Raw genomic sequence first — 23,149 nt, 5'->3', positions numbered from 1 at the left:
ACAAAATATTCTTAAAACATTATTACAAACAAACACTTGATGTTAAGCAACCTAAGCAAGCAACTAAGCACTTTAATGAAATCGAAATGTCACGGGCAACAGGTTGCCCTTTTCTTATTGGCTTACGGGTCGTATGAGTCATGTCGGCCAGGCGCAGGGATTCTTACCCTCTTTTAATGTGCCTTTGGCTGGTCGCATTTAATACGCGTTAACTTCATAAGGTTATTGAATTTAACCCAGCAGCAGCAGCAGCAGCCAAGCACTCTCATACCATTTACTCGAAGGCGTCTCATAAATTAACTTTGACTTTGACAGCATAAAAGACATTACGCATACGACCCATCAGCCGGCAGGCAATGCTGATGGTGCTGGTAGTGGTAGATATGGAGATGGCGAAGAAATACAGAAAGTGAGGCGACCCAGTTGAAATTCTATTCTTGAAGCGAAAGGAATTTCAGGGTTTCGCTGGGGCGTGAAATATTTCTGGAAAACATCCTGAATTTCTAATGTTGAATGGCAAATGAATGTGTTTTAATAACCCTAAGATTTTACCTAGTAAACTGTAGTTTTCTCAATTTATTTAAATTTTACTTGAGCGGAATTCGTACTGCGGCATGCCAATTTAATATTTATAAAATAGGTGCAGACTGAAAAAGGATTGGCCAATTTTAAATCCACCATCAAGGACTAGAACATGAATGCAGAAAGAAACATATTTTTATTTATGGCTGGGCATACAAAATATATATTAAAATAGCAGCACGCTGAGCAGCGAAAAAAATAAAAATAATAATCATAATAATAATACGTAAAAAGTTTTATGGCTCGACGGGTGCAGCGATGAAAAATTGGTTCTACACGCCATTCTCACTGCCGGAGATGATGATTGTTATAGGGATAATGATAATAGGGATGATAGGAACATGATGATGATAATGATGATGGTGATGACGATGACGATGATGATGATGATGATGATGAAGGGAATATCTGGGCGACAGGCAGCTGTTCGTGAAATTCTCGCAAACAATGTCCATGAATTATGATTATTGGCGGCCATTTTGCGATAATGTCATGCCCACACACAAACCCACACACCCACACATACACATATACACCCACACACACGCATGCAAATGGCGATTCAATCGATGCCACTCCCACTTTCAAGGCGCCCCTTGAACCCACTGACCCCCTTGACCGCCCTGTGCCGCAGATTAGCGGATTCAATGACGAGATTTAATGCCCAAATTGGTTAACTGCCTTTTTGGCCCTGGAATTCGAGAGGAAAATTGCCCATCGCGAGATTTAGGTGCTCCGTATGATGGAAAATTATAGAGCATTGCGGGAAAATGGGGTGATTAAATTGAATTTCCACGTACCCATTAGGCTGAATCATCTATACAATGGTTATAAAATGTAATTTATAAGTTAATTACGCACTCGCAAAATAGCTTTCTTTTTCTCCCATAAGTAAGCTAAATGATTTAGCCCCAATCTGTGCAAAATGAGCAGAATGTTGTTCTTAGATTTGTCTGGCCATCATTTAAAGTCAATTCAACTTGCGCATAATTACCGGGAATAATCAGCTTTGCTGTTTTCAAGCAGATCTGCGCTCTGGTTAAGTTCCTACTGGCTTGTAACCTACTTTTTGCACAATTGTACAATTCTGACCCCGACAATTTCAATTAGCAGATAAATCGTAAATAAACAAGAATTCCCCGGGTAAAAATAGTGGGAATGGAGCAATTAGCACATTGCCGGCGTTGTGGCAACCTTGATTTGCGGATGATTTGCTTCTTGGCTCCTAATTGCTTGGCCAGCACTGTGAATCAATGGGAAAATGCTACAAAAAAGGGGGTTTTTTAATAATGAATATTTTATTTATTAATGTATTTATTTATTTCAATTTATTTGTTTCAATTTATTTGTTTCAATTTATTTATTTCAATTTATTTGTTTCAATTTATTTATTTCAATTTATTTATTTCAATTTATTTATTTCAATTTATTTATTTCAATTTATTAATTCAATTTATTTATTTCAATTTATTTATTTCAATTTATTTATTTCAATTTATTTGTTTCAATTTATTTATTTCAATTTATTTATTTCAATTTATTTGTTTCAATTTATTTGTTTCAATTTATTTATTTCAATTTTTTTGTTTTAATTTATTTATTTCAATTTATTTGTTTCAATTTATTTATTTCAATTTATTTGTTTCAATTTTTTTGTTTCAATTTATTTATTTCAATTTATTTATTTCAATTTATTTATTTCAATTTATTTGTTTCAATTTATTTCTTATAAGATGCATGATATTTAAGATTTAGAGTTGCTATTTAGCCAAAATATATAAAGTTTCAAAGGAATCACAACAAACAGAACTCGCGTCAATTCAGTTGAAAAGTTCATAAGTGAACCCGATTTGGCGCAGTGTACTTTCGCTGCTGTAATTAGATCTGGGCGCTGCAACTGCGTTAAACGAGGCTTGTGGCAAAAGTTTCACCCCCGACGGCAGTCATAACCACCGCAATCGCAATCATGAGCACAATTTCATTTCATTTCCAGAATTTTTCCTCGGCCCGTGGAAAGGGAAGGGGAAATTGGAGGAGGGGGGAGGGGGTGCCGATCGGCAGTAGGTGAGAGTTTTGCGCTTTTCGAGTGCGTTTAATGAGGCTAATAAAGTGGAGGCCAAATGCCCCCGATGTCCCCCGTGTTCGCCTAATGTGCGTTATTGCATAATAATTGATTTTCATTGCTCGATCCACAACGCGTGCAAATTGGGGGTAAATACATACATCCCATATTGGGTTTTATTAATGTGCAACAAATATTTCACTTCATTGAGTTGCAATTTCAACTCTTTTGTATATACCTTTTATATATATAAATATATATCTATTTTCCCAGCATTGCATATTCTAGCAATTTCATTAAAATCTACCACTTTTTGCACTAACATTTATATTACTTAATTGTTTTTAATGTACTTGTTAATATCCTGTACTTAATGTGGTTTCTACATTGGCTTTGCTTTTTATCGCTCACTTTTGGCCGTCGTTTGGGCTATTTTTTCATGTTGATGGCAGCCGGCAGCCATCAGCCTCTTTTTTTGCCACGCCCCCTTGGGAGGCGTGGCCCGCAAAGTGGGCATAATGTTTAGTGCCTTTTGTTGTAAAGAGTCTTTATATTTTTTTTTACATTTTCTTTTCATTTTGTGCTCTGTACTCTTTTTTTTTTTTTGGCGTCCAACTCGAGCACATAAATTTAATGTACGAGTGTGCGTGTGTAATGTGCTGCAGCAGACACACACACACACACACACTCACATTTATCGCGGGGGAAAATGTGGGGAAAAAAAAGCACATACAAATAAATGGCAAAGGAAAATGCACTGCAGTGACTTCCTAAAAATGCGAAATATCTTTTTTACCAGCCACCATTCATTTACTACGTATGTAATGGCACCATATATTAAGTCCTTCTAAAGTTGGAGCTATTTTTTTGGCCTCAGCTTTTTTATGTGCTGAAGAATAACTATTTCAGCACTCCTTGTCTTGGAGCACCATTTTAGTTGAATGCCATTCAATTCCTTCATCGAAATGGCAGTTTGTGTTCACACATAAGTAAGTAAGTAAATATAGCTGTATACACTGAAATTCATTAGCATTGACAGATAGCTGAGAACGCCTTTGCTCTTTTCCATATCTATTTATTTTCGTCCAGGTGACCTTTTGCCGTTTATATCAATAAAGGTCACTTTTTTGCCAGCCTCTTTCACCTAAATATGCAATACAAATTTATAAAATGCCATGTGTTGACCAATAAATATTCCAATATTGCACAAAAGGAGTACCGGACGTGTAAAGTGTCGACATGCCTTGAAGATAAACACACAGAAGAGTGTTGGCAATTATTTTATTTATTGAAAGGAATACCAGGGAGCTAATTTAGCTGCAATGCAGTGAGTGGGGACCACGCCCACTTGGGGAGTCCTCTGCGGGTTATTGTCATTGTCCACTTTCGTTATTACTCGTAAATGGATTAATGCGCCTGGGCCACGACCACTGGAGTGCCCCCTGCTGCTGCTGCCGTCTCTTTCTTTATCATTCATGCCGTCTTTTTCTGTGCATTAAGGCTAAATCCGTGGAGGGTGTTCCATTAAAGTTGCAGCAGATAGCTTAAAGGACCTTAGTCCTTGTGCCCTTTGTTCATTATGAATATTTTACGAATTATTACGTTTTTTCGTTTTGCAATCAATCGAATTCTTTTGACACATTCATCAAAATTGGTATAAAACTTTTATAATTAATAAAATTATTATTTGTGACCCATTTTGTAGGTATTTTGAATGTTTTCTCAATTTTCCATCACATTTCACCGCATTTATTGGAAATTAATAACAATTTTACAGGAACATGGCGCTTTTGTTTTATTTTAAATTACCTTTTTGTTAAATTCCAATTTATTATTATAGATAACAATAAGCGTCTTTGTTTTCCCTGTACTTTCACACTTTACTTTCTCCTGTAAACAAATTCCCCTTGGCGGCTTTTGTTGTTCTTCTCTTTGTTTTTGTCACTCTTGAGCTTGTTTCTTTGGTTTTTGGTTTTTTTTTTTTCTCTGTTATTATTGTCAACGTTACCTTCCTTAGATACATCTGTCTTGCCCATCCTTTCCTGTATTCATTATTTTCTTGTTGGTTTTTTTGATTAGAAGGCTGGGTCTTGAAAGCGACGGGGAATGCGGTGAAAGTGTGAAGGCAAAAAAAGTGTTGAATGATACGTTTTTTTTTGTTTTTTTGTTTTATGTAGAAGGCGTCAAACGCTCGCAACGAAAAACAATGCAAATCTCAATCCTCCGCTCGTCGGCCCTTTGCTTTTGTACGTGATTTCTTTGGGCAAACAAAAGGATGCGAAGCGACAAGAAAACAGCAAAAATAATAAAGAAGAGTTAATTAGAAAAATGCCTTGGTCTCGGTTATGTGCTGTGGTTATGGTTACAAAAGAGGAAAAGGCAGCACAAATAATGTCAGCAGGGGGTAAATAGTTTCACAAGCACTTAGTTATGACCAAGTAATCAGGTTTATAATAAATGAACGTAATGTCTTATATTTGGCATATTTCTTGTCTATATTTTTGTGCTCTTCAATGCTTTTGCAGCAGTCGCAGTTATGTTGTTTTACTTTGCTTGCTTTCGCACTGTGTAATCTCCATTTCCATTGTTGTTTTCCCAACGATGAGTGCTAAAATGCTGCCGCGCACTTTCCCTCACTTACTTACCCAGTTAGTAACTTACTTAGTGGGTCTTATGGCCCAATAAGTTATTGTTATGAAAATGCCAGGACAAAGGACGAACAGAGAGGAGAATGCAGGCGAATTAATTTATGTTGGCAGAAGGCGAAGCGAACAATTCGAAAAGGGGGGCGTGGCAAGGACATTAACCAAGTTGACAGGGAATTAGTGGAGCACATTTTTCAGCCATGCAAGAAGATGACAGCTGTGAAAGGTGAGAGGCCCTCATGCTGCTCAACTGAAAAATTGGTCGACTACATGGTTATAAGGGAAAATACATATGTATTTAGAAATAATTAATATTTAGGAATAATAGTCCAAATGTTGAAGGAGTGCCTCTTTGAACTCGTATTAGGCTTCCGATCGATTGGCATTATTATTTTGCCATAAGTTGTAACTTTGTAAGATAACCCAAAAGTTAAGTTTACTAAATCTGTCAAAAAAAATATAAGGCTCGTTACATTTGTAATTAGCTGATCATCTGATTCTTTCATCTTCATGATTGTTTTTAGCCAAGTTATGAATTGAAATACCCACTTAATTCTTTCAAGTCGTTGTTTCGAATTTCAGTCATAAAATACTCAGTTTTTTGGCCACAAGTTTAAAAATAATTGTCTGAATATGGAAAGCCACAATTCGTTGAACTCGTATTGAAATTCCCAATCAAACTGTATTCAAAAGTTTAAACTTACAGTTTTTACCAATTTCAGCAATGATAATAAGCTGTTTAAAACAGTTATTCTATTGAATATGAATATGAATGTTGATTCTCTGGCTTTATGGAGTTGCAGAGCTTCAGTTACATACTTTTCAACGAATCTAGTCTACTTTTTAAACCTCCAAGCAACGGGTATAATGGAAAACACTTGAGAGCCACCCAAGGAAAAGAAATTAACGCAGGATCCGGAATGGAATGAAATAAAAGCCAGGAAATTTTTAACCCAGTTACTTTTCCTAATTAGTCGCAGCTTTGCCAATTTCTTTACAAATTTCTGCAATTTAGCTGCCCTAAAAGAGCTTTCCGCTCTTTTCTTAATCTTTTGCATACAGGGCGTATACTTAACACGTTTTTATGACTCACATTTTCCGGCAGAGTTTTTACCGCCATCTTTGCTAAAAGTATGAAATTTACAACACATTTTGTTGAAAAACTTTGCTAGGCGGCTATAAATTTGCAAAATTATTATGTTATTTATACACTTGCCTCCCGGGTTTTTATGACCCCGACTTTTGTGTAGGGTTTCGGTTTTCAGTCATAAATTAAGCCTAATTTAAATGCATGTGAAACCGACATACACATGCTTCCTTTTTTCATCAATTCGCAATTAGCAGAAATTATTATACATTTTTGTGCGGCCATTAATCGCTAGCCATTAATTGTCATAAAATTGCCCCATTAAACTTTTATTGCAATCATATTTTTTTTCAAATTAAAATTGGATTCGCTTACGCACACTTTGTAATTTATTGCTAATAATTATTGATTGGTATGCGAGTATTTATTAGTTGCTCATTATAATATTGAATTTCTAGAATGCTAAGTAATTTTAAAATCACCTATGTATTTTTGTGTGAGCTATTCATAAATAAAATAATTTCATCTTTGAACTTACCATTTTCCCGCTCCTTGTTTTAGCTTTTCCAAAAGCTTTTCGGAATTTTCTCCAATGCCAAATTGTTGCGCATTGCAATGCGTGTGCGTATGTGTGTGTGCGTGTGTGTGGGGGGTGTTTCGTTTCATTCCATTTCGTTCCGTTCCGCCTGTTGCCGTCCCGTTTCCCGCGCTCACTCAGCATCTCTTCGTTTTCGGATGTGAACTTCGTCGATTTTGTCGTTCGATTTCGGCGCTCTGCTTTTCGCTTTAACGCCGTCAGTGTTGTCATTTCAAAAAGTATTAAACAAAATGCATATATTTATTAATTTAAAAAATATTAAAAAAAATATAGTTATTAATTTAAAAAATATTAAAAAAAAAATATAGTTATTAATTTAAAAAATATTAAAAAAAATATATATTTATTAATTTAAAAAATATTAAAAGAATATATATATTTATTAATTTAAAAAATATTAAAAAAATATATATATTTATTAATTTAAAAAATATTAAAAAAATATATATATTTATTAATTTAAAAAATATTAAAAAAATATATATATTTATTAATTTAAAAAATATTACAAAAAAATATATATTTATTAATTTAAAAAATATTACAAAAAAATATATATTTATTAATTTAAAAAATATTAAAAAAATGTATATATTTATTAATTTAAAAAATATTAAAAAAATATAGTTATTAATTTAAAAAATATTAAAAATATATATATATTTATTAATTTAAAAAATATTTAAAAAAAATATTTATCATTTTAAAAAATTTATTTTGTTATAACAAAGAATGGTAGAATATGAATAAAGCAGATAAGAACACTTCAAATGATCCTAGCTAGAAACTATACTTTATAAACTATACTTTTAAATAAAAAAAGCTAAACTTGCTTGTACACACGGCATAGTAATAGAAGCACTTAATATCTATTTAGAGATTTAAACAAAAAAGCTACACACTAAGTAAATCTTTAAGATGCTGTATATCCCAGTTTCCGAGACTATCTGCCATTCTGCATAATTTTTCAGGAGTTCTGTTTGGTTTTTGGCCCACACAAATGGCCAAGGAAAAGGCTAAATGGCTAAATTGCTAAATGGACAGGCCCGTCGAAAGCGTTTCGCTCGTGTTTGGCTGGCTGTTTTGCGGCTCGGCTCTTGGCTTTCGGCTTCTGTGTTCTTTTCTTTTTTTTTTTTTGTTTTCTGGCCTGACTCTGGCCCATTGGTGTTGCCTCAGTCACCGCATTCGGTTCGTTCTGTTCTCGCCTTCTGCCGCCAACTCGTGCACGCGCGAAAAATTCCGAAAAAAAACCCAAACACACACACACACACAGAAAAATAGAAGAAATGAATTTGAAGACATGCACACTTACGCTACGAGACATTGTACAATATCAATATAAATACAAATAAAAACAAACAGAAACAAAAACTATTGGCCATAACACGGAGAGGAGCAACAAATTGATATCGTTATAAATAAAATGTGTCACGAAAATGCCAACCCTGAAATTTAGTGGACTCTCAAACGAACCAATTGATGTTTCAATTAAGTTTTGGTTATAGCCGAATAACCGAATAACCGAATAGCCGAAAATAAATAGAAATTTTCACAAGCGCAAGCAACAGTTCCAAACTTCCAAAGTGGGTGAAATGAAAGTGGGTGCTGTGATGATGATGATAATGTTTAGCCTGGGGGTGTTTGCTGGGCAAGGAGACTGAAGTAATCCAGGGATACTGCTGCACAAAGGTGTCAGAAGGTTATTAAGTACCTCAAAAGTGCTAAATATCTGAAGTGAGATAAGGAAATGTGTGTGATGTGTGGGAAATGGAGATGGTTTCAGGGTCTAAAAAAACACAACGCTAAATGAAGTTGTGCGAATTGTAGAGTCTGCTTTAGAAGTTTAGAAGTTTGGTGGGCGCATACAAATATGTGACTCATAAAAAACTGATAAAAATCCGTGTAATTGTATTCGTGTGTTTGTACACTGCACAATATTTATTGATGGTATCAAATACAGAATTAGTCACTTACGACTTGTGCTGTTATTAAAAAACAAATACAACTGAAAAAATACAAATAGAGTTGGTATTGCAGCTGATAATATAATATATATAGGGTTAAACATTGCTAGCCAGAATGCAACTAAAGCAAATTAACAGTAATTATTAGAAAACAAATGTTCACAAAATTCCAACAAATATCTAGGCCAATTTGCTAGATTTTTAAATAGAAGAGCATAATTTTTTTTTAAAATATTGTGATAGTGTGGCCCACGGAGAATTAGATTGATTGAGAAAGCCAAATGGAGGACAGCCTCTTGTCACAACTTTCCAGCAATCTGCAATGAAAACGTTGAGTCCCCCGCCTCCCCGCTCTTCTGTCGCTGCCTTTTCCCATCTGGCAGGTGCAGTGCGTGGAAAGTGGTGGGTGGGTTGAAATACAAGTGGGTGGCAGTGGGTGGGGTGGGTGGTTAGAGGTTTTAGAGAGGCCCGAGGCTTCGGCTTCGTTCTTCGTTCTTCGCTCGCCCAAGTGCCGCCGTTGCGCTTGACACGTTTTTTTCTCTTGTTTTTCTTGTGCAGCCTCAGGTTTTCCACACCACCCCACCACCCAACTATCCAACTATCCAAAACACCAGCACCCCTTCCCCGCCCCCTTCTCTCGCAGGGAAAAGCACTCCATGTGTGTGCGTGTTGGTGTGTCACTTTGTTGTGTTTATGTTTTATTTTCATTTCGTGTTTCTTTTAATTGCCAACTGCCTAGTGAGCGTGTCCTTGAGCCGACTCCACCCCGCCCCCCTTTTCACTCTATATTTAAACGCATCTTTTAATGATTTTGCCCCCTAACTAGCTGCAGTTGCCAAAAGCAAAATAAACACTCGAAATTGAAAAGAGTCTACGAGTGTATATGTACATACATATATGCCCTGTATGCGGGAGATTCTGTGAGAGCATCAGCCAGAGATTCTCCCATCGTTAATGAACCATTTTCATTATGCCAAGAGCCGCATTATTCCCATGATTTATGAGCAGTCGAACAGTAGAAGCTAACAAGTATGTGGAAAAGTTCTAAGAAAATATTAAATATATGCTAAAACTACTAGAAAAACGTAACGTACAATTACCCTATTCATGGATGATAGCAATACTTATCACTGTTTTTCTTTTTCTTTTGTCCAATTTGCTGTACAAACTATATAGTATATGATAGCACATACATCGGCATTTGTTGAATGGGGTGCGCTGAATTGATGTGAATTCAATTAAAACGTCGCCGTCTGAGTTGCCAAAGGAGGGGGGTGGAGGGGAGCGGGTATACATATATAGATATAGAATGGCAACAAAATCGAATGAATGAAAACAACAGAATACGCTGGTATCGGATTGATCTGATATGATCTAGATTGCTTTTATAATTTTGCTCGCCAGCGGCTTTTAATTGGGTTTTTTTCCATCTTAATTTCTGTAATGGCCTGTCATATTGTAGGTTCCGACTGCAGTGCGTATACGTAATTTGAAGAACACTGGGCATACATGGCGTATACGTAACTTGGAAAATCATTGTAGCATTTATGCATTGTGAAACTCCTTTTAGCTGCATTGCTCTTCTATTTGACCTTCCATTTGCTCCATATTCCGCCCAAATTTTCCACCACCATCCATGTCCTTTCGCCCATTTTCTTCATTGATTATTTGAATTTGAAGTGCAGTCGTGCGGCTCAAACAAAACTTGGCAAATTCATAATATGCATGGCGAATGGCGAAGGCAACCAATGAGGGGGGAAAAAGTTGTAGGGAAAACGAGTTGTAGAGGAAAAGGGGACAGAACACTTAGACATTACAAGGGTCCAGTTCTCACCTAAAAAAGTTTCATCCTCCTGCTCCATTTGCAGAAACATTTTTTATTTGTTGTGCTTTTTGTTCGAACAAATTCTTATACTTTGTGTGTTTGTTTGTGTCAGGATGTCCTCTCGGTTTTTGCCCGTTGCTTCTGCAAACAAAAAATAACGCAAAGGAATGCAATAAAACCTTGTCAACTTTTATATTGCTCTGCTGGCTGAGTACTTAGAACAGGAAGGGCGATTGCTTCAAGTGATGTACATAAATACGAGGGGGAACTAAAGGTATCCTTAGGTTCGCAGAGAAGCGATTTAAGCTTAGCATTGGCATTTGAATGAAGTGAAACTAGAAAAGGAGCAACAAGAAATTGTAAAGATTTATCAAATGAATACTTTGTAGTCAAGCCCATTAAACAATGTCTTGAGATTGGAACTGTTGGCTGTGTATTCACAAGAAACATGATGCAATAATTTCAAATCAAAACTAAAGTGTAAAAAAAAAGTGTAAAAAAAAAAGAGTAAATAAAAGAAGAAGTGAAAATGTGCCCGAAAACGTCGAAAACCACGCCGCTCCTGCTGATTGGCGGCATTTGCTTTGTGATCGTGCTGGTGGGGATCACCGGCATTACGCTGATCAACAACATCAATCTGTCGAACATCATTCGATTGAACGAGAAGGTGGCCAGCGATAGTGTTAGCAACAATGAGAATCAGATCAAGGAGCTCAACTATGTGAACAATCATCCGCGGAATGTCTATCTCAAGTTGAATGCCAGCAGGGATGACGCGCCGGATGAGCAAATGCAGAAGGAGCAGGAACAGGAGCAGGAGCAGGAGCAGCTAAGCAACCAGGAGCTGCCCAAGATGTCTGCTGTCATTGGTGGCACTAAGCCGAAAGTTGGGGATAATCAATGGAAGGCGTCGTCGGAAGCCATTTCCATTTCCACGTCCATGTACCCAACTCCTTCTTCAACTTCTGCCGGCGAATTAACCCCAACTCCTTCCGCTGGTGATGCACCCTCGTCCTCGTCCTCGTCCTCGTCCTCGTCTTCGTCTTCGTCCAGGTCCTCAACCGTGACCGCTCCACCTTTGCCCTTCGGCGGGGTCAAGTACAACCAATCCGGCGGTTTGATTGATTACGAAAAACGTAACCAGGTCGTCAAGGTGAGTCAAGGGTTAAAGCCCACCTCCACCTGTCGGTTTAAACGGTGTGAAGCCCAAATTGGAGTATCCATTTCAATGGGCTGCCCCTTTTGGGTTAAATATTTCATTAAATGCGCCAGTAAATAATTCCCAAATACATATAACTTGTATTAAATATGTATGGTACTTTACATCTGCATTCGTTTTGCGCATTTTTCACTTCGTTCCTTTAGCAAGATACTCACATACAAATGGGCTAAAATAAATTTGTGGCCTAAAATAGCAATATAATGTTCGACTAACAGACAGATATGCTCAAATAGAAGTGCAAATAGACAGCGGCGTTATTGAGAGACACTGGGGCGTTGTTGAACAATCACATTACATAGGAAAACAACTAGAGGGGAGCAGTTGAGTTCCTCGAAAAAATCCACGTAAATCGCACATTCGAAACGAGGAACCCATTTTAAAGCCACCCAAGCCGCCCAACTTATCCGCCAGTGAATGTGATCTAAATCTTGGCGTTTATTACGCTCACTTGGCTCCTTCTCTTGTACAATTGCCATTACGTGGTTGGCCAAAGCCAACGCCAAACCCCAAACCCCCTCTTTTTTTGGCGCAGTGGAGCAGCGGCAGGGGCGTCGCAAGGGGGGGGGGTGGGGGGAGGTGTCCTGTGCCAATTGCTTTACGCCTTAACGACTCAAAAGTCCGTGTCAACTGGAAAGTAGATACGTAGATAGAACGTGGAAAACGGTCGACCTTGACAAAGGCGATGCGCCTAAACAAAATGCAGTTGCAAATGCACTGGAAATAAAAGCGGACAAACCATTTGAATAAGCTCTAATTCATACACTAACTTGATTGTCATGCAACTGCAAACTTTTGGCATAGAAATTAAATGCCGAAATGCACTCGAAAAGTGTCAATCAAAGTGAATGGGATTTAGTTGTGTGGAATAACAAAAAACCGGAGGACAGCTCTTATTAATTTGAATGAGAACTTGAACCCGGATTGCATTTCATTGACATAAATTTCCATTTACGAACTGCAGATGGATATATGTATATGCTACCTCAATCGCTGGGACAATGATTTCCATTTCCATTTGCGAGAAAAGGTGTGTCGGGTATTGCAAAATTGTGTGCAAATATTGCAGATGAATGTGTGATTACGATTTCTCGGAAAAGCTGCTTGTGATGCGAGGGGTAAAATACAAATGAAGACAGTTTATATATGAAAAGAGTAGCTTAAGAATTGCAATTTTCCCTGCCTCCTACAAAAAGGAAAAAAAAACAAGCATCGAAGTGGAAAATCTGAGGAATAACAATCTGTTGCAATTTAACTTTCTTGTTCCTTGTGTTGGCTTATTTCATCAGCCAGTTCGCACTCGCCCCTCATGTTTTATTCATCGTTCCTTTTCCGATTATTTCCCATTGCAGGTGAGTTGTTAACTTGCAATTGATGATACTCCATTGTGATGTGTGCGAACTGGGCAAACTCAAAGATATGTATAACTAACACATTACTGAAAGGTTTCTTCTGACTATAATCACCATTAAACTGGATGCCCTTTAAATATATGTACAAGCAAATAGCGTTATCTTTCAAACCTTATTAACATTTCAAGTTTGGAAATTGCTCTTGAAAAATGTCTTAGCCTTGTCGTGGAATTGCCATTGTTGGCCACTTTCCTGCCATTTGTTTTCGCTCTTTAGCCATATTGTTTTGCATTCTCGGTGCTGCTGCCTTGTTTTGCTTTCGTGTTCTACACATGTCGGCAGCTAATAATCGAATTGTGTTTAGCCATTTGTCCGCCCCCCCCACTTGCTAATCTCCGCCCCCCGCAGAAAACCCATCGCCACCCAAAATTTTCCACCCCACTTTGTCTATGCAAATTACAACGGGAATTGAAATGAAAAATTGCGTTGCTGTGGATGGTGGGTGGGTGGAAATCGAACGAACTAAGCATTGAAAAGCCAAGCGCAGACAACTGAGCCACTTGTCCAAGGTGAAAGTAAGTGGGGGAGAAAAGCGGGAAAAAGCGGGAAAAGCGGGAAAAACGGAGGAAAGTGAAGGAGAAAAGAGAGGCCTTTTGGGGGGACAACATTGCGTAGCATTGACCAATTTAGCTGGCCGCCAAAAAACGCAAAAAACCGAACAGTGGGTAAAATGCACACTTTATGACTAAACTATTTATAAACTAACTTTAAAGACAAATTTCTGATAAAATGTACAGATAAGTACAAATCCAAAGGATCTTAAAAAAAGAGAAGATCTTGATGGATTTAATATCCATGTTTGCAACATTTTCGTGTCATTTTCACTGTGCGGTCATCAGCTGGATGAAAAGAGCAAATGACAAAAACAAACACTACTGCAACGCTGACACTAACCCAGTTTTGTTGTTTGTGTTGCTATTCGTCCTCGAATCGGATCAGTATGTATGTGTATGTGTATGTGTGCGTGGGAATTGGTGGTGTGCATTGGTATGGGTATTTGTTGATTGTACTTGTGCTCGTGTGTGCGTGTGTGTGTGTGTGTGTGAGTGTATTTGTGACCGATGGCCATGTTTTTGAGCATTTTGACCGCTTCGTTTTGACCAGTATCATTGTCAATAGCACAGGGTCAGCAAGCGGGTTAAAGCAGCTATTTAAGAAGAGAAAAAAGCGAAAAAAGGATATAAAAGGATTCATACTCTTTGGCGGGATTTTAACAGATGGGGATTCGTAAATCGCAGTTCTTCTCTGAAGAACTTTCTTTGCATTTGGGGAAAACCCTTAAAAATGTTCTTCCTTTTTTTTTTACATTTTTGTCTTGCATTTTGTCGTTGGAAAAACTTTAGTTCATATTTTAAGCCACGCCCCCGCGTTCACAGCAGCCGCCGGCATCAAATGCAAATAGTTAGATTGTTTTCCCAAAAATACCGTGTAGCAATTAAAGGCGAAAGGGTATGCTGTGCTTAAGAAATGTATATAGAAATTAGATATCCACAAGATCGAAACAATAAAAAGAAAATATATAAACTAAAAGAGGCTCAAAAATATATTGCAAAAATACGATTATGTTAATACTAATAATATATTAATAATAATAATATTTATTTCATTACACCTATTTTCCGATTTCTAGAGCCAAGGTATTTGGGTATCGAGTTACTTGGCTTGAAAAACTTCTGCGATTTGGCGAAATGTATTCTGAAAGATTCGGAGACACAGGCGAAGTGAAAGGAAAGCTAGATTTGAAAGAAAATGCTCTCGCCGCGTCTTTTGCATTATTTTATGGCCTCAAGCAAACGATTTTTCTTTGCCAGAGTTTCTGGTTAAACTTTTCCGCTGCCAAGGAAGTTGCGAATGCTTTTTTTTTCCTCTTTTTTTATTTTTCTGTTTTGTTTAAGTGTGAGTGTGCATATTTTTGCGAACAATTTTCAACTTCTACTCCTTTATGGCATTATTCGGTATTTTTTTGTTGCTTGCACTTTATCTTCCGTTTTGTTCCCCTTTTGTTTGGCCAAAAACTTTGCGCTCGGAAAAGTTGCATTGAAAATATTTTGGATTATTCAATTATGGCGAGCCAAAGATGATGCACCCCGCATTTTGTGTATTCCATCCGCATCTCTCTGTTGCTATCTCCCTCTATCTCCCCCTCTCTCTCTCTCTCTCTCACTCTCTTGCTCTGTGTAATTTTTGCAGTTTCAACTTTTCATTTTTTGGCTGTAAAGATTGCGCTCGTAAATCGCCCAGTTCTCCAGGGACTGTCATTAAACTTAGATGGAAAAGGACGAAGACGAGCGAGGGGGGGGAGGGGGTGGGGCGGCAAATCGGAACATGGCAAGTGAAGCGGGTGGGGCGCAGGACGAAGGATATATCTTGTTCTGCGCGGGGCTTTTAAAATGAGAACACGACTCTGAATGAAATGAAATGCCATCAAGTGAATGACGAAAGTCACGTGCCAGCGGCTGACGGAAAACAATTCCAGCGAGTGCCAACATTCAGCTGTGGCATGCCTCAAACTCAAACTCAAACGCAAACTCAAACGCAAACTAGATGTGTGCGACAGGCTACACTGCGCGAAAAACGGGGGGCACGACAATCAAGATACACAGGGACAAATAATCCATAGTTTTCGCTCATAAGTCAGAATATAAAATATTAAATGCTTAATATTAAAAGTTAACTAGAAGTCACAGAAACTGCTTTCTGCTTTTGATATCACCACAAAATGTCTTCAAACGGAAACTAATTAAAGTAAATACTTAAGTATACACATAGAATTTTAATTATACAGACTTTGCACAACAGAAAGTTGCTACTTGAAATTAGAAAATATTAAGAAACTCTAATGGCAAATTTTTAAGTTTTGCTTTTTAGCCATTAAGGCATGTATTTATTTTCTGGTGCAGGAGTTTTGCACCTGTCCTCCTGCGATGTGGACATATTGTGACATCTGACGAGTGTCTTCTCCCCCGATCCCTGCTGGTTGCTAGGACATTCCATGGCGGAAACGATGCTCCAACATACCAATATACAAAAACACATACGTTCTAGCACAGACAGTATTTCCTTTTGGGTGAAAAGCTTGAAGAACCATTTACAATTATAATAAATAAATGTTATTTTTCGTAGATTAATATAACTCAAAAGGTGTTTTGATGAATGGATTTGCTGTGTTAAACGCTGATTATCGATGATTTTTGTAGGTATGATTTTCCAATGTATGTAAACTAGCCTTCCACTCGAGTGCCCACTGTAGTGGCACTGCGCTGTCGCACTCACGCACATCCATTTGAGTCTGACATTCCTGCGCCTGTGGCACGTTTTGTGCGACGTTTGCACATTGCCAGGATATAATTTGATGCTTAATGAAGACACCCAACACACACAAACACACACAAACACAGCAAAACACTCACACAACGATGGGCGAGTGTGTGTGTGTATGTACCAAAATTATTCAATCAATCAGTCAAATCCATCAAGCAATTTCCGTGAATTAGTCGACTTGATGACTGGCATACTTTGCTCTTTTGCCAGAGCTCAGCTACCACTTCAATTGAAAATTAAATATAGTTATAGTATTAGAGGAAACTATTGGAGATATATTATATTTATAGCAACTTCATGATTGTGAAAACAGGTGGAAATGTATTATTATTTTATATGAAAACCTATCACATTAATGGCTCTCTATTAAAAAGGATAATTATATGCAATCCCTACATTTACCACCTCCATCTCATTGAATACCTTCAACGTTTTACTACGCACTTGACATTCCTGCTCATCATCCATCAATCTGAGCTGCGGCTCATTAAATCGCGCAAAATCTGAGAAGAGTAGAAGAGCCGTTGGCAAAAGCGCAAAAGTTGCTTCAATTCCAATGCCCGCTGACCCCTGAACTGCGTCCTTCGTCCTTGGTCCTTGGTCCTTGGTCCTGTTGGGCATCCTTTATCCTTGCCCCTTTGTAATACCCCTTGCAGCTGTTATAATCCGTTTAAAGTGTTCTTGCGGGCTGTAAACATTTCGACTTTTAATTCACTGACTGCGGTTCGTCATTCCGCTGCCTCTATTCCTCTCTTTCTATCTGCCATATACCTGTCTCTTACGGACCACCAACTTTGGGGTACGTACTACACGGTAAGAGCGTAATTCGCAAATAAAACATTGCTAATTGGCCACAAATACCTACGTAAATGTAGTTACATTCAATTAAAGAAGAAGCATTAATAATGAAAAGCACTGAAATGCAAATTAATATAAATATATTTATTTTTGTACAATTTAAACATGTAAACAAACATAAAAAATTAATTTAGAAAATAAGAAAACAGAAAATAAGTATATTTATTTGTGTAGAATTTAAACATGTAAACGAACATAAAAATTAATTTAGAAAATAAGCAAACAGAAAATAAATATATTTATTTGTGTAGAATTTAAACATGAAAACGAACATAAAAATTAATTTAGTAAATAAACAAAGAGAATATATATATATTTATTTGTGTAGAATTTAAACATGTAAACGAACATAAAAATTAATTTAGAAATTAAACTGTCATTTAGTTCAACTAGTAACGAAGCGCTGTATGTGGCGCAGCACACCTAGTGACGAAACGCGCCACAGGCATGCGACAATTTAGCCATGTTAAATTAATTAGGTATCATTTTCCAGCATTAAATAATGCAAATTTGGTACCATTACATGCGTAACCCCAACTCAGCCCTGACCTTCAACTGTGTGGTGACCTTAACTCCTTAATGATGGGGGGCGATTTGCGTTTCGAGATTTAAGTGGTGGGGGTGGTTAGGTTAAGTGGGCTCCTTTTTGGATGGGCTTGTGCAGCAGGTTGTGTCAACGCGTTGGACTTTAATTAATTACCGGGAAAATTGTTAATATTTGTTCAGCCCTCGCTGGCCGTTTTCATTTCCCTCGCATTTTCACCCGCAGCGAAAGCAAACATGGAAAGGAGGAGAATGTGTGGCAAAGTCGCTGGTCCTTGGTCCTTGGTCCTTGCTGAGTGCTTTGTCCTGCGGTCGTAATTTAATTTTTGCAAAAAGTACCCAAATGAAAGCCACACCAAGGGTGGAGAGAGGGGGAAGGGGGGAGGGGTGAGAGAAGGCGGCGCTCCAAAGTATGCAATGCCGAATTATGCTGTGTGTGTATGTGTGGCTGTATGTAGCTGTGTGTAGCTGTGTGTGTGTAAGCGGAAGTACACGGCAAAATGCAAAATAGCGGTGGCCGCACCAATGCAAACACACACACACACACACACGCACCCACACAGGTGCATAGCCAAATACTTGCACTAAGCCAAATGGAAACTCTACCGAAAAAAAAAGAAAAAAAAAAGAGTGAAACAGAAGGCTAATTGAAACTCCAGAACTCGAATAAATAAGTTACCTGCAGTTCAAAACGTTTGTAAATTATTTCAAATTAATGTATTAACTATTAAAACTCTCTTTTCACCATGAAATAGAATGAAATAAAACTAGTACCCAATTCGTAGCCAACTCAGTTACTTTTCAAACGATTTTCTCCTTTACATTTATAAATATATTGCCATACCTGAGAAACACGGCGTTCTGGCAATGAAAAAGATTCTCCGCTGTCCATTTCATTACCATTTCTGCGGCCAGCTACGTGACTTCTCACGTCTGTGTGTGTGCTGTGTGTGTGCTGTGTGTGTGTGTGGGTGTGTGGGTGTGTGGCATTGGGCGATATTCAATTGCAAAAAAAAAAAAAGAAAAGGAAAAAGGGTAAATCAACTCAAACACACGGTCGCACTGACGTATGCAAACATTTCAAGCCGTGTTGAAAGCGAGAAACTAAATATGAAACGAATTTCAACGAAGGCCAAATATTAAGCAGAGTGTAAATATAGAAATAACATGAAATGTGCGCAAATCTGCATATTGTATCCATGCAAAATGATTGCGATTTGCTGAGGGTACTTCGACGTGGAATTGTTGCATACGCAAACGATTTTCAATTGCGATGCTATTGGTTTTGGGCTGCTTAAAGAGTTAAATTTAATTGAAATTGATATATGTATATCTAGAAACTGTAATGAATATTCACAGTATATTTCCATTAAAATTACACACTAATTACATTCAATATCTAACGAATTGCCATTCTTTTGCCACTTCAGATGATGGAACATGCGTGGCACAATTACAAACTGTATGCGTGGGGCAAGAACGAACTGCGTCCACTTTCGCAGCGACCGCATTCGGCCAGTATCTTTGGATCCTACGATCTGGGCGCCACAATCGTCGACGGCCTGGATACCCTGTACATAATGGGACTGGAGAAGGAATATCGCGAGGGTCGCGATTGGATCGAACGCAAATTCTCACTGGACAATATCAGCGCCGAGTTGAGTGTGTTCGAGACGAACATTCGATTTGTGGGCGGCATGCTGACGCTGTACGCCTTCACCGGTGATCCACTGTACAAGGAGAAGGCCCAGCACGTTGCCGACAAGCTGCTGCCCGCCTTCCAAACGCCCACGGGCATACCCTATGCGCTGGTCAACACCAAGACCGGTGTGGCCAAGAACTACGGCTGGGCATCCGGCGGCAGTTCCATTCTATCCGAATTTGGCACACTGCATCTGGAATTCGCCTATCTGAGCGACATTACCGGTAATCCACTGTACCGGGAGCGAGTGCAGACCATACGCCAGGTGCTCAAGGAGATCGAGAAACCGAAGGGCCTGTACCCCAACTTCCTCAATCCCAAGACGGGCAAATGGGGACAACGTAAGTTTTGCAAGAATTTTCTACGAAATTCAACTAAATTTTGTATTATTTCACAGTTCACATGTCGTTGGGCGCACTGGGCGACAGCTACTACGAGTACTTGCTGAAGGCCTGGCTGCAATCCGGCCAAACGGATGAGGAGGCACGCGAGATGTACGACGAGGCGATGCTGGCCATTTTGGATAAGATGGTGCGCACCAGTCCCGGCGGACTGACGTACGTCTCCGATCTCAAGTTCGACAGGCTGGAGCACAAGATGGACCATTTGGCTTGCTTCTCGGGTAAGTGCTTGGATCTTATATATCCTTGTTAGTACATTAATAATCTTTCCTACTGATTAGGCGGCCTCTTTGCGTTGGGAGCGGCCACGCGTCAAAATGATTATACGGACAAGTACATGGAGGTGGGCAAGGGCATTACGAACACCTGCCACGAGAGCTACATCAGAGCACCCACCCAGCTGGGACCCGAGGCCTTTAGGTGCGTAATTCCACTGGCTATGAAAACCAATAGTGGTGTACTAACACATCTGATTCATGTCCAATCGAATGTAGATTCAGCGAAGCTGTGGAGGCACGAGCACTGAGATCGCAGGAGAAATACTACATTCTGCGGCCAGAGACATTCGAGAGCTACTTTGTGCTGTGGCGACTCACGCACGACCAGAAATACCGTGACTGGGGCTGGGAGGCGGTACTCGCCCTGGAGAAGCACTGCCGCACGGCGCACGGATACTGTGGCCTGCGCAACGTCTACCAGCAGGAGCCGCAGAAGGACGACGTTCAGCAGAGCTTCTTCCTTGCCGAAACACTGAAGGTGAATATCTTTCAGTTTCTTTCCATGTTTAAATCGCATGTAATCAATTGGTTTACTTTGCAGTACCTGTACTTGCTGTTCTCGGACGATTCGGTGCTGCCGCTGGACGAGTGGGTGTTCAACACGGAGGCCCATCCGCTGCCGATCAAGGGAGCGAATGCGTACTACAGACAGGCGCCCGTAGCGCTTCCGGTTTCGAACGCATCGTAAACGGGCGCCATGCTGCGCCGCTGGCTGTTCGGCCTGTCCCTAGCAATGCACCTTACTTAGCTCGCGATATTTAGATACCTACACATGTGTGTACCAGGTCGTAACCCTTTTTTTTTTTTTGTTTTGTCTAAGTTATTAGTTAGATTACGTGATGATGACAACTGCGTACGAAAGATATTGTATGTTTACAATCAAACCAGGCACATACACACACACACACACACACGAGAAACTGTCAATGTAACATATTTATAAAGCTTGCACATATGTATTAGAACTTAAACGTAAACGGATATATATCGTAGTTTAGTTCTTAACTGTTTGCACAAGTTTCTCCGAGTCTCTCTTCTTAATTTATCTTATGGAATTAATAGTAATACACAAATAGTTGACAGAGGTGGATAATGGGAAGACCTCAATTTCCATTTAAATGCGAATGACGTAGACGTAGGCAAAAACTCTTGATATTAATTATGATATGATATATAATATGATATACGTGTAAATGTAAATCTCAGGTGTTCTTATTATGATTTTCCTTGCGCTAACACAAGGCACTTTTTCACTAACCAGCTACGTAACTATCACTACAAGCATTCTATACGCAATTCTCGATCTGCGACTATATCTCTGTGTGGATTTATTGCCACTTGGCGGGCATTTCGATAGATCTACTCTGCTGATTTCCAATTCGACTCTTTGACCACTTTATTTTGTATATAATTTCTACAGACTTTCCTCGCAAAATAAAGGCAGAAGAAAATCGAGTTGATATTTAAACGAATATATTCTTACACAATATTGTTTACTTTGTAGCCTAAATATTTAAATATAAATCTAATATAGAGTCTAGCTTACTTTATGTGACAAAGCAAACGTAACGCGAATCACCTTAAATCAAGAACATCAAGCGAAAAGAAACGCAAACAATATATATAAAGTAAATAAATAAATAAATATATATTTGTATTTAATTAAATCAAATAAAACGTAGGCAATTGTTAAAATAAATTAATTATACGATGGCACGAGCCGAGCGAACGGTAATTTAATTTTTAACAACTGTAAAGGTTTTTTATAAAATTAAAACAATACCAACAGTAATCATATTTATAATTCTACTTATAACTGTAATCCATAGTCTAAGCCACAAGGATCGCATGATAAATGAAATATAGATGTTATTTAATTGTTTTTTTTTTTTTTGTAACATACGCAGCTTGTTCTGTGTAAAGTGATTTAACAAACGTAAACATAACATAAAACATAAGCTAAGACCTTAATGTGAAACAAAAGAATTTTAAAGAAACCATTTAACAAAATAAAAAATAATATCAAATCGAATTAAACCGATAAATGAAGAAATCTAAAAAAACTAAAGCTAACAAACGTAAAAAGCAAATTGCTTAAAAAGAATAGGAAGAAACAAATGAATTCGATACTAATTAAGCATAAATTTAGTCTTTAGAGCAAACCTTTTTTTGTTTAGATCAAATTAGAATTGAGGCCAATAGCGAGATATATGCTATATCCGATTATAATGCCGAACACACAGATTCGAATGGCAGTTTGTAAATGCATCAGACACAATACATTCATCAACTGCAGTCCCTGAGCTGCTGGAGATGTCCAGTGTATTTTGCCTAAATCATAAGTTTAATAAAGATCTAATAATTAACTTATAACTGTGCGTTACTTATTTAGTACTTGCGAAACTTTAACACTTTAAAAAAAAGGGTTCACCAACATTCTTATGTTATTCAAGTGCCTTTTAACTAACTTCAACTTTATACGTAATGCTGTAAGTTCTCTGCTTAGTCAGCACTTCCTTTCTTTGTGTAAATATGTTTATCTCGCAGCACATTGATAGCCCATTGATAGTTTGTCCGACTATAAACAAGTGCACCCCCCATAACCGGCTGATTCCACTTTCAGATATATTTATGTATCTGCCACACAAGCCA

At 38.2% G+C, this 23,149-nt stretch overlaps 1 protein-coding gene across 6 annotated transcripts in view; it reads left to right on the top strand.

Annotated features, from left to right (window-relative positions):
• LOC6525999 (mannosyl-oligosaccharide alpha-1,2-mannosidase IA) overlaps nucleotides 1-22,867 on the top strand; it is a 58,692-nt gene extending 35,825 nt beyond the window's left edge. For 4 of the 6 annotated variants that reach the window (XM_015191097.3, XM_015191096.3, XM_015191095.3 and 1 more), the window contains 5 exons: nucleotides 19,547-20,159; nucleotides 20,216-20,440; nucleotides 20,501-20,639; nucleotides 20,714-20,975; nucleotides 21,039-22,867. In XM_015191097.3, the coding sequence (XP_015046583.1) occupies nucleotides 19,547-20,159; nucleotides 20,216-20,440; nucleotides 20,501-20,639; nucleotides 20,714-20,975; nucleotides 21,039-21,185 (1,386 nt within the window). In that variant the 3' untranslated portion in view covers nucleotides 21,186-22,867. Of the gene's footprint in view, nucleotides 1-8,166; nucleotides 8,558-10,735; nucleotides 11,917-19,546; nucleotides 20,160-20,215; nucleotides 20,441-20,500; nucleotides 20,640-20,713; nucleotides 20,976-21,038 lie in introns of those variants that run through there. The other 2 variants (XM_039372225.2, XM_002101781.4) reach the window with 2 other exon arrangements.
• Nucleotides 22,868-23,149: the final 282 nt, after the last annotated feature.

The sequence above is a fragment of the Drosophila yakuba genome, chromosome X, assembly GCF_016746365.2.
Source record: "Drosophila yakuba strain Tai18E2 chromosome X, Prin_Dyak_Tai18E2_2.1, whole genome shotgun sequence".
Taxonomy (NCBI): Eukaryota; Metazoa; Arthropoda; class Insecta; order Diptera; family Drosophilidae; genus Drosophila; species Drosophila yakuba.
The sequence above is the reverse complement of the archived record's forward strand: the minus strand, read 5'-3'. Positions and strand labels throughout refer to the sequence as shown.